General features: G+C 33.3%; 1 protein-coding gene across 1 annotated transcript in view; it reads left to right on the top strand.

Moving 5' to 3' along the window:
• LOC129964278 (SPARC-like) overlaps nt 1-13,411 on the top strand; it is a 49,818-nt gene that overhangs the window by 33,737 nt on the left and 2,670 nt on the right. The window contains exons 4-7 of the mRNA XM_056079032.1: nt 1,238-1,353; nt 2,622-2,760; nt 9,190-9,400; nt 11,858-12,006. Coding sequence (XP_055935007.1) covers nt 1,238-1,353; nt 2,622-2,760; nt 9,190-9,400; nt 11,858-12,006 — 615 coding nt within the window. The remainder of the gene's footprint in view (nt 1-1,237; nt 1,354-2,621; nt 2,761-9,189; nt 9,401-11,857; nt 12,007-13,411) is intronic.

A 13,411-nucleotide genomic window follows, 5' to 3' on the forward strand; every position in this document is an offset into this window, starting at 1 on the left:
TCATTGGAATTATTTTCTTTAGATGCGTGTATTCTCATGTGTGATTCCTTTGAGGAAAAAAGGAGCCCCCACTATCGTTTGAAGATAAATAAAATTTTATCTTCCGATGAATTGAAAAGGGAAAACACTACCCGAATCCCCCTTTTTAGAGTTGGTATCTTTGAGATTTTGATCACTCATATCCAAAAGATTAAAAAACTTTTCTAAGATTAGTCTTAAGACAGGATTAGTCAGAAGTGAATGTATTATTAACACATCACTATAAACTTGAGATGTTTTGGAAATATATAACAGTTGTTTTCTATACACTCCCGTTGCGTATTGAAATAAGTGTGAACATAATTTGACTTCATGGAGCTGCTGATGATGACACCTCAGATGATAATTTAAACTGAAAGTCGTATAAGCATATTAGAAGAAAAATCGACCCCTTTGTAGAGCAATATCCGAAGAAAAAAATGAGGAAATAAAATTTTATGAGGAAATAAAATTGGTTCTCATTTTAAAATTAATTTGTTCGGCGATTCCAGTAAATCTTGCACATTACCATTTCAAGGAAAGAGAACCGTGGCTACACAAAGAATCCTTCTAAATAGCGACCTAGTATCTAACCCACAATAGGAGCATCCGTTAATCTGGAGTATTTTTTCTTTATTCTGAGCTTTTTGATTTAATGAATTAGAAATATCCAATTTCCCCGTCTGTACCTTCCATATTATTCAACTTTTATATAAATATTAATCCTTGTTTTATCTCAGTAGTCATGTGGAAATTTATAGAATAGTTACTATTCATTTTAATTTATGCTGTAAAAAGGCCAAATAAACAAGATATATTGTGAAGTAAAAAATTAAGAATGAAATAATCTTCATAAAATTAACTTTATAAACATTTTCTTTCTTTTGCAACTATTGAATTTCACCCTTTTCAAAACAGTTTTTAAATAAATACTTTTAATTGATTTTGATTTTTTTTTAAATATGTATTTTGATTTTATTTTAAATAATAATTCCTAGCAAGTTCGAAATTCACTTTCAAAGTACTTGAATAAATACATGTTTTTACTTTCGAGTTTTGAACGTTTTTTGTTTTGGATTTTTAAAAAATATTAGTGATGTCTAGTAAGTTAAAATTTAGATGGAAATAATATTTCCGTTATATAAATTTTTAAAAGTTGTTTCAAATTTTTTTCTGTGGTTTGATAAATATTATTTTCCTCTTATTCCACTAATTCCAGATCCATGCCTCAAACATAAATGCGGCCCGGGCAAACAATGCGAAATCGATGACAATGGAAAAGCTCAGTGTGTTTGTGTACCAAAATGTGCCGAAGAAGACGATTCAAGGAGAAAGGTTCGTGTTTTTCTTTTTTAACAATTATTATTTTAAGAAGAAAGTGTTCCAAATGATCATATATATTACTTTTTATATTATAAAAATGTTTTTCTCGGATTTATAGCTTAGCTGCCTTTTGTTATAAAGTTATTTTAAAAACAAGTGTTGATAACTTTCATCTACATTTTGTTTTTGACTTAGCTGTACATTGCAACTGCAGCTGGCAGCTCATTGATAATGTATATATAGGTATTTTGAGCATTCATTTATGAAAAATGGGCGAAATCAGTATAGTGGCTAAAGGTGAAAGGACTATGCCAAGATTTTTCATAGTAAAGTAGTGTTTTTGATATTGCTCTCAAAAATAGTACATGATGGGGGGGGGGCAGATAATAATCAATGATACACCCAGGGTTCGTGAGCTTTCAAACAAAATAAAAATTGGATCAGTGAGTGATAAAACAAGAGCTTCTTCTCTCTACTTCTTACTTACATTCGTACTTCTTTTCTTTACTTTGAAATTGTCTGATACGCGTAGACAAAATAGCTTGAAGAAAACTGATTATCAATGAAAGAGAAAAAATATTTAAAGCAATATTATGTAAATAAGTCAGCCATTTTTCTTTTTCTATCTAAGGATTGAAAGGAATTTGAAAAACAGCAATTTAAATTACGGAATCTACCTTTGTTTTCCACTTTGATGAGATGACTTTTATATTTTTCATTTGTATGTTCGCGACTTTTAAATATGTCATCAATATCTGCCTGCCCTTCATTTTCGACTTGTCACAAACTAAAATATTGTCACAGTTCTCGATAACTGAACCAATTTCGGCAATTTTATTCATTAGCAATCACCCCAGTTTGCGCACATAGCAATATAATCAGAGTGCTCTTTGTTTGTTGTGCAAGTATATTACTTTCAGGTGCTATCACTAAGATTAATTCATCGAATTTGGTTGACACTACTAAACGATTGTTATTAATAGAATGGATTTACGCTCGAAGGACGGTATTAAATATTTATATCAAATATGGACATATTTGGCTACGCATATGAATGTATTTGAACAGGTAATACATTCATATGGGCGGTAATCGCTTAACTACGACTACTACATCATGCCGTAGAAGTCGTATTAGTAAGAGGCACATCAGCTCTTCTGCGCGTAGGAAAATCCATGACTGATTTACCCGCTTTATGTCAGTTGGATGTCACTTAGACCTCCAATAAGCCAAGAATTCTTTTCGAATTACGTTTTGCTTTATTTCGATCATCTTTCCAGGTGTGCAGCAACCACAACGAGACCTGGTCCAGCGATTGCGAGTTGTACCGCATGAGATGTCTCTGCACGGAGGGGGCCGACGAATGCAGGCAGCATAAGTACAAGCACGTACACATCGACTATTATGGCCCTTGCAAAGGTACGTGCCCACTATACCGGACAATCGTATCGTTTCGGTGCAAGCATCTTCGATACCTCTTTGTGTCTTAGACTGAAAGCATCTGCTCACAAACTGGACATGCTGAAACTTTCCACGGAAATGCAAACTTAAAGCTCAAACTGGTTAAAAACAGTGCGAGCAATTTCGGAGTGATTTTTAAAAAAATTTTTAGTAACGTTTGATTGAATTAGTATTTGCTAGTACATTTAAGTTTTCTTTTTTTGAAAAAAATATATAAATGAATCCCAAATATTTTAAATTTGTTACAAGGAGCAGGTTTATTTCTACCGTCCTGGTAGTGTGTTGCTTTATTACCTATAACAAGATACAAAAGTTCAGTTGGAAGGATTAAAAATAACTGAAAACTAGTTATTTTTAAGCCTTTACAAATTATTTATTAATGATAATTGTGAAAGTATGTCTGCCAGTGTTGCCGCTTTGCTTGGCTGACCGTTCGACTTACAGTTATCAAATTTGATACAAATGTACACCTCACAGATTTTTTTTTTATTTTCGAACTTTTAATCATTTAAAATCAATTAAATTATTCGAACTTTTAATCATCACAAAAAAAAAAAAAAAAAAAAAAAACTTAAAAAATAAATTTAAAGTTTTCATTTTTTGACTCATTTTCAACTTTGAGACTGGGATAGTATAAAAACATTTTTATGCCACTTTAAAAATTAAAAATATATTTTTCTATTAAACCAATTAAATTAGCGGGCAATTTTGCCCAATTTAAAAATATTTGCTGCATAATTTGCTACAATACATTTTATTGTTGCAATTAAATTTATAAAACAGCATTTCTAAACAGAAAATGTGTCCGTTTCGAAGAGCTGTTATGCTTTGAACCATACCATACATATTAGATTGTCGCAGATTCGTTCAGAAGGGTTCGTCCGAAATTGAAAAATGCATTCTTCTTTATTATCTAACAGTTTTTCCGAATAAAGCAGCGACGAAGTGAAAATTGAACAATGAAGAAAGTAAAGAAAAATAACAAAAACAACAACAAACCCCCCCCCCTGCAAAACGCACTCGGGGGGGGGGGAATCGAAGAACACAATTTTTAATCTTAGTACAAACCCTTCTCCAATAGAAAGTTCATCATTTTAATCGGAAATACCTCAGCCAATTTTACAAGCAATCCTAAGAAACTTTCTCCAGTGTTTTTGATAGCGGACAGGTTTTGAATTGGACTTTTTAGCCGATCTCCTTTAATTTTTGAGTTATTTTCGCTGTTTGGAGCACTGTAACCGGTCTCGATAAATTTGGCATTGTCATTTCAAGTGCTCTCGCCATACGAGACACCGTTTCGAATTCAAAGGATTTACCGATCAACCTGTATATATTATGTGTAGTGAAATTGAATGCAAATGTAAAATAGCATAAAATTTTGTTTCCTTGCCATGAGATCCCCTTTTTTCATAAAGGTCACAAATATTCAAATCAAAACTAATTACTAAAAACGGATTGAAACAAATAGTTATTATCCATTAGCGGGAAAAACTTTACGCCAAATTTCTACTACTAATAAAAATGAATGGTGTTTGCAGCTCAGAACGTTTGATCTAAAGTTACCATATTTACCATTTATAAATTTTGGAAAGTGGACATGTGCACATCGGAGCGATTTTTTTTTAAAAAATGAATTAATAAAAATTAAGATGAGAGTTGACTTTTTCCGCGTTAAATTTCGAAAATATTGTTGCGCAAATATAAATTTTATAGAGCTTCAAAATTTAAAAAATTATCCCTTTAAGGCAACTAATTTAACAGCTGTGCGAATATTTCCCGAATTTTGGTAAAATTGAAAAAAAATTATTAATTCCCAACATTTTATTGCATTGTTGCTCTAAAGTGAACACAATTTTCCTTGTTTCTTAATATATTTTATAGTGTGATTTTTTCCTTTGTTCAAAACTAAAGAGGCGTATTTTGTTTAATATCTGTGCAGTTTAAAAGACAAATAACAAAGTGAAGTTGCAATATCGCAAAATTTAGAAAATAGATAAAATGGATATTTGCATGTTTAAAAGCACTATGATGTTTTAGGACTTCTCCTTTAGAAAGGTTCATGCATACAACAAACAGAATTTGTATAAGGCAGTTAAAATTATATGGCTTTAATTTCAAACATTCTGTCAGAATCATGGACAAGAAATTACATCTAAACTATTTAAATGAAATCAAGCATAACCATATCTCAGACGAGTTGATCGCTTAAAACAACTAGTACAAAATAAAAATAATGCTGAAAAAGATATTAGAAATAACTTCCAATGAATGAGCACAAATATAAAATAATAAAAACTTCAGACCTTAGCTCATTGATCTTTGTTACAATCTGGCTTAAAATTCTTTGATAAAATGTGAATTTTATGATATCATAATTCATTTTATTCATGTTTAAATTTATTCGCCTATCGGTAAGTCAGCCAATTTATGTAATAATAATAATAAAACAGTCGACGATTTTGCTCATTGCTAAAAACGAAACTGCGAGTTGTGCACCAAAGAGGCAATGATATATTTAACTCTATCCAGTGTTCGCTGGTCTATTATACTATAATCAGTTACTTGTGATGACCAGCTGGTTCTCCAGATACATGTTCTATTCATTTTATACATAAATACTTCTAATGATGACCAATGCAATTACATCGTAGCCCCGTTAAAAGTGTCAATGCACGGCTCTAAATTTTGCGGTATTATAACCGTTTTCATAACTTTTCATTCGTCTTGCAAACCACACAGATATTAAACAGAATCTTTCTTTTTGAGCTTTCAACAATGGAAGAAGATAATGCAGATGGAATAAGGAAAGCGATTTAAATTTCAGGGCAACAATGTAATCTATTGTTGGAAATCAGACAATAAATAAACAAGAATTAATATTTTAAAAAATAAAAATTCAAAATTTATGAAGTTTTTTAACATATACTAAACTGGTACCATTAAAAAGATATTTTTAAAAATTTTAAGATGGTGTCAATATTATATTTGCATTATAATAAATATTTTAGGAAGTTACTGCGAAAAAACACAAAAAATTCAGGGTAAATTTTAATTTATTTAAACTTCGATCTGAATTACATATTCCGCCCCTTCAAAGTATATAAGTGCCAAATTTGGTAGCTGTAGCTTTAGCAGAGCGCCAGAACCACACTCATTCATTTTTATTATTAATAGATAATACAAATCTTTAAATGTCTTTTTCTTTCCCACTGTTGAATACTAAAGAATGAAGCTTTTGTTTCCTTTTTCATAACATCAATAAAAATTACTTTTTCAATTCGTAAATTTGTGTGTGTGTGTGAAATTGGTCCTTTAAGATGGCAATGCATCCAGAGGCTCAAATAGTAACACACCTTTTTATCAGCTCGCGTCCTTTTAGAATGCTAGAATTAAATACAAATACTGTGTACGGGAAATAAGAAAATGAAGGTGCAATTAGATATTAAATGACATGAATGGTTGGTTGTCTCATTTGAAACACGACTCACTTAAGAGCATTCATACAGGCTATGACTGGGATAGGTACTGAAAAAAAAAAAAAAAGGGTGGGGGGAGTCAATATCTATCACAGTTTGAAGAATACTTTGTAAAAAAAACCGCAAATATCAGTTGTGCGTAAGAGATTGAGTTGCAATGAAACAATATCAAAATGACGACGAACAAACTTGTCGTCTAATATTCAAATAAAATCAAGGGATTCCTTGCAAATAAATATTCCTTTGATTTCGTAATTATAAATTCTCTTGTCCCCATTACATAAAAGCAAGCAAGATGTAACACAATCCTTTCTGTCCGATAAATTTTAAGTAAATGCCCAAAATAGCAATTCTTAAGAATAAAATATTTCGGGCAAAGTTTCTCCCTTATTTGAGAAAGGTACTAGATGAACCTTACCGTACTAAAGCTTTCTCATTTGTTCCCGAACATTAATTCCATGCATGGTATTTAATTTCCCATTACATTCAGACCTTCCTTTTTATTTTTTGTTTTAATATGCTTTTTTTTATATTGTCACGTAGATACTATGGTATAGAACTCAATGACACACACAAGTAGGAGAGCTAAACCAATTTATTAACTGAACTCAGAATACAGTAACTGACAAATCTTCTGCTTTTATACAAGCAGAGAAAGTTCCAGAATACCCTTCTGGAGACAGTAAGAAAAGTCCAGAACACTTGTCTGGTAAACTAAAGAAATGCCCAGTATCTTCTGGAACATGAAATAAAGGAAAACATAAAATCAAACAATTAAGTATTTACATATACAATTAATCGCATTGTCTCTAGCGGGATTCGAACCCAGGTCTCTTGATCATGAGACCAGTGCCATGACCATTCGTCCATGGAGATTCCACTGTCTTTCTTCAATGCGGCAATATCAATATATACAGTGGCTACCAAAATGGAGTGTACACTTTACTCTTTCTTCTTTAATTTTATTCTTTTTGGTCTTAACATTCCTATTTATGGCTAATATAAGAACGACAAAATATACATTAACAAAAGTATTAGGCTAAAAAACAAAACGGAGGAATCAATAATATTTTTATTACAGTAATTTTTATGTCAAAGTTTCACATTTCAAAGTCATAAAATTGAGTATACACATTATAAAATATGCGACTTGACTATCACTATTTATTTTCAAATGAATAAGTAAAACAGTTTTGTTACTTTAATTGGCAATCATTGATTTCCAAGCGAAAACGAACGTTTTAATTATCATAATGAGCTCCAAAAATTATACAAATGTGGAAATTCGGAAACTTGTTATTCGATTGTCTGAAGATGGTAAATCTCTACGAGAAATTGCAAGGGAAATTCAACGCAGTCGCGGATGCGTTCAAAACATTATCCAGAAGTATAAAATGTATGTACAAATTGCTAATAAACACGAAAGAGGAAGAAAAGAAATCCTCAGTTCCACGACCAAGAGAATTCGAGAGAAGAGTTATTCGAGAGGTAGCAAACAATCCTAAGGTGAGTGCTACGAAAATTGCTACATCTACTTCAAGAACAATTGGAAAGTGTGTTTCTGCAGAAGCAATTCGAAGAGTAATCTGAAAAGCAAATTGTAATGGTAGCGTAGCTAGAACAAAACCGTTCATTTCCAAAGTAAATCGAGAGAAAAGAATTTCATTTGCTAAAAGTCATATTTCAAAGCCTCCTGACTTCTGGAAACAAGTAATATTAAGTGACAAAAGTAAGTTCAATGTTTTTGATAGTGACGGTCGATGTTATGTTTGGAGAAAGCCCAATTCTGAATTTCTTTCTAAAAACACCAATCCTTCTGTCAAGCATGGAGGTGGTGGAGCCCCATACACTTCTTGTATGGGGCTGTATGTCTGCAAAAGGAATGGGAAATTTAATTTTCATCGATGGAATCATGGATAAAATTAAATATTTGGATATACTGAAGAAAAATTTTAAACAAAGTGACCAGAATTTGGGTTTAGTACTCAAGTTTTCTGTTTCAACAAGATAATGATCCGAAACATACAGCTAAAATAGTTAAGTTATGGTTGTTGTATAATTGTAAAATGCAATTGCACACCCCTCCTCAATCTCTAGATCTCAATGTGAGTGAAAATTTGTGGGCAGAATTAGGAAAATCAGTTCAAATACACGATATTAGGGGCAAGGAACACTTAAAAAGAGTACTACAAGAAGAATGGTGGAAAATATCCGGCGAAACAACCCCAACTCTTATCAACTCAATGCCACACCGTTTACAAGCTGTTTTAAATGTAAAAGTATACGCAACAAAATATTAATTTATCTTTTTCTCTTTTTGTTGACAGATTTTGCTAGATGTATACTCAATTTTGCGACTTTGGTATTTGTAACTTTGACATAAAAATTACTGTAATAAAAATATTATTGATTCCTCCGTTTTTTTTTTTTTTTTTTTTTTTTTTTTGCTTAATACTTTCGTTAATGTATATTTTGTCGTTCTTATGAATATTAGCCATAAATAGGAATGTTAAGATCAAAAAGAATAAAATAAAGAAAGAGTATAGTGTATACTCAATTTTGGGAGTCACTGTGTATATATATATATATATATATATATATATATATATATATATATATATATATATATATATATATATATATATATATATATATATATAAAGATTTGTATTTCAACGTGCATTTGGCGCAGCTTGACAAGTGCTGGTCCTTCGCCAATAAAAAGTGAATCAGTGAATGATGCATTTTTCTTGTCAAACGTCAAAGATCTTGCCACGGAAATTTGTCTGAAAGGGTGAAACGATGCTACAAATGATTTTGCTGCAAAATGTTCTAACGTATAAATCTACACAAGTATTTAGCAGAATATTGAAAGCAGGACGGCTGTTGATTTTTTAAAATTCCCTTGCAGACATAGGTGAGTGTACTGCTGATGAATTGGAGGACTTTCCTCGACGCATGCGTGATTGGCTGTTCAACGTGATGCAAGAAATGGCCCGAAGAGACGCTCTACACGGAACAGCCCTTAAACTGGAGAAGGAGGCAGAGAAAAGTCAAGACAGAAGATGGGTCAACGCGGTCATCTGGAAGTTCTGCGATTTGGACGTGCATCCCCACGACAGGTAGATGTCCCCGAGCTGGGGAATGAGGAGGTTTAAGCATTGCACATTATTTGGCAATATTGTATTATTAATCTGCATATTGAATTATTATAATTATGAATTATAATAATTCAATATTATAATTCATAAATAAGGGAATTATTATTATGTTAATATTGAATAATAATTAATGAATTACTAAAGGAACCCTTCTAGGTTCCTCAGTTATCGACATTTTTTTTTTATTGTTCCGACAGTTTCTTTTCTTTCGGCAATTAAATTTCTTGGATTACTATATTTATAAAAAAGCCAGTATTGCTATGCAGCTCTAAATATTTTGACGCTTGGCGTTTTAATAAAATCACCGTATATAAAAAGTTCAATAAATAAATTTAAATAATATTTTTGTAAATTTTCTAAATGTTCATAGTTAGGATAAGAGCACCAATATTCCCTCAGTTCTGAACTTGGTGAGTCTCATAAGTCATCAAAGGAAGAATAACACACCGGTGCCTGTTAATGAGTCTTTGTCTTCGTTGCGATGACAACTAAGCATTGTTTTTCACTCGCCAGTGAATATGAATGTGCATTAAGGCAACTTTTCAAAGCATTCCACACATGGTTAAAGGGATTTAAAAAACAAGAGCACACTAGCCAATTTATTCAAGTAATATACTCATTTTCATCAGATTTCTTAGCTAGAGCAGAAATCTGATGTGGTTTAGCATTAAAAAGAAGACAGGGTCCATTTGATAGGCCCTCGGAAAAGATATATGTGGAAATGGACTATTTTATTGCAGTAGCTTTAGTAAGTTATTAGTTTTTCCATTTATCGTATTGGCCCCAGGACTGCTAAAATTGCTTTTTTGTTTTTAGTAGAAAGTAGTATGCATTTTTCAAGATGATGTAAGGGCTACATTTATGAACTTTAATTATATTAGTCTTATTAATATAACCTTTGAACACAATGCTAGAGCTGTTTAGAGACGATTTCGAATCCGGTCAGATGACGAGAATGCGGCACTCTCCATCCAGACATGAGCAGAAGATCGACTTCGAATTTTGCGTGCACCAAGCTTGCAAATACTATGAAGATACTTGAGCATAGCATCTGCGAAATTTAGATACTGCTTATGTATACTGAACTGCAGAAGAGAGTTCTCTTTGGAATGATATCTTTCACTTTTCTTGTTCTGAAAAACGGTGTTGCCTAGGTTATATATTTTCTCGCCTTTGTTCACGAAACTCTCTATGCTTGGAAAAATAAGCTGCGGACGAAACCAAACTTTTTTGTTACATTCATTTTTAGTCGCGTGACGTTATCAAGAAGAATAACTTCTACCATTCTCGTTTGAAATGAACTCAATCGTGACTTACGATCTCACTGTTTCATTATCTAGGAAGAATTCATAGTCATTTTTAGTATCACCCCATGCTTATTTTGTACATTATCAAACATAACGTGCCATAGCCAGTAAGACTGAAGTTCTTTTTGAACTTCGCAAGGATTACTTTTAAAACACAAACGGGTGGGTTTAAAAAATCAGTTCCACTTAAAAAAAAAGAACAAATTAATATTTCTGGGATAATGAAAAGTGTTTGAATTCAAAGCATGCTGCTTGGAAAGCTAGACTCTGCTTCACTTTCCAGCAAATACGAATTTTTGAAGTGATTTGTTTAATTTATCATCTTCTGGTAAGAATGATAGTCAAAAATGCTACATCTTGTGATTGTAGCAGATGAATTGACAGATGATTCCCTTCAGTGTTTCCAATCAGGACTTTTCATGCCATCGGACGAATTTGCATGGTTCAAATTGACCAAATCAGTGTTAATCTGCTGGCAAATCACGACTGCCTTCGAACGAATGACTTAGAAAAGGCGTGATGTTGTTTTCCTCCGAATTCTTCAACATCTATCTTATGAAGAATATAACCTGAGTTTTGATAATTTTTCATATTTTCACTTCACCAAATCATTAATCATTCAGCTGCAATTTTCTTTAAAATATAAGATTTGATACAATTTCCCGAAAATACGACTTTTTCTAAATAAAACCACACAATTTCAATAGAATATAATAATAGATTATTTAAATTTCAATTTAACATTGTTAGCTGAATGTTAAAACAAATTTTTAATATAATTAATAATTTTTTTTCGTATTCACTGTATTTAATATCGTCACCTCAATCCCAATGAGACACATGTGTCCCATTAAAAAAGACCACCGAGATACAAATGTCCCACCTCCAAAATTGCATCTATAGTTAATTTTTGTTTTTATTTTAGCATAATATATTTATTTATACTTTATTTAACCCATTAGAGCCTTAAATTATCTTAATTTTGGAAAAGAAAAAAACTGGCATTGATAGGGTTAAAACTGATTCCAATTTGTCACGTTTTCCCCCATTTAAAAGAGAATTACTGTGAAATTACTTTCTGCACGAGTTTTAATAAATGCTTCTCCTGCAGACATGTTTCGAGACACGAACTCTTTCCGATCCGCGCTCCCCTCATGGCGATGGAACACTGCGTTGCGCCCTTCTTGGACAGCTGCGATGTCAATGATGATCACAAGATCACCCTTTTGGAGTGGGGCAACTGCCTGGGTCTCAAGGAAGGTGAGTTAAGTTTAATTTAACGCAGAAGAAACGTCGTGTGTGTATTATATATATATATATATATATATATATATATATATATATATATATATATATTGTTACAAAATTTTCTCTACTACAAAAACCGCCAATAAATCGTAATGACGCAGCACAATTAATTGCAAGTTCAGCAGCTTTCTTGCTGTCTAATCCTCCAGTTTCTCTACGTGTCGGCGACTCCGACTCCTCTTACACACCACTTCTGACGATCCACACAACAACCGACGATCCACACCACTTCTCTCGCTGTTTCCTTCAATTTCTTCTGTCATATCTTGGACGTCTTCGATTTTATTGACTTGATCTTCTAAAGTTTCTTTCTTTAATTCATTCTTTATTTCCTCATATCCGGCTATCAATTCCTCTATAGAACCAACCGAATATCAGGATGGTCCAACAATGCCTTCTGGAGTTCACTCGAAAGCCAGGGATTCGCCCTCGTCGCCAAAGCTTCCGCAGGAATATCTCCGCTTATTCCGGGCTCATTCCCGACACTTGAGAACTGTTCGCAGCTCTCAACACAGGATCTTCTAAAGAGCTCATCAGCCTTTGCTGGGAGAGTTCTTTTGCGGCGACGTAATTTGTCCGGATACACAGGAGATTCACCGGCTCCTATTTTCATGACACCCCTCGAAAAATCCTCAGCAAGGCCGGATTCTCGAGGTAAGTCGAGGCCGAGACTACAGGGATCAGCCATTCCAACCACGTAGTCTTCTTTCGTATCATAATGCAAGGAGACACTAAGAGGCTTGCTAAGAGGTTGTCCCATCGACCTTCGGGATGAATCCAGTCCAAACAGGGTCTCTTTAAAACCTGCATTCATAGGCATCGAGCACGGTTCGCCACTAACAGACCCGTCCAAACAGAGTTCATCTTCTCCATCCCCAAGTGTTTGCACCTTCAATTCCACTTCAGGGGACTCGTTCGGAGAAGCCTGTTTCAGCTCTGCAGGTATTTGACAGTCTCCCTGTTCGTGCATCTCCTCATTGAACTTTGGTTTATCCTCCGGATGGTGAAATTTCTCTTCAGTGACACCGGTCTCCACTCGATCTTCAGTCTTTTCTTCTTCCTGGCTTCAGAGTGCTCGTCTTTTATAGTTAAGGGAGGCGGAGCTAGAATCTTCAGACCAATCAGGGCGTACCTCGGTTATTACTCGATGGATCGTGAAACTTCTCGAACTTTCCGGTATTATCCATTTAGTCGCCAAATTCGTCGCCAAGCTCTCAGGTCATTGACGCGGCAGCTGCTCAGCACAGGTCTTACAACGGTCTTTCTCACGATGGCACTATTCATGTCAGGCAGCAAAATTACAGATTTGTAACAATATATATATAATCGAATACATTTTATTCTCGTCACGATCGAA

The sequence above is a fragment of the Argiope bruennichi genome, chromosome 3 (genome assembly GCF_947563725.1).
Source record: "Argiope bruennichi chromosome 3, qqArgBrue1.1, whole genome shotgun sequence".
NCBI lineage: Eukaryota > Metazoa > Arthropoda > Arachnida > Araneae > Araneidae > Argiope > Argiope bruennichi.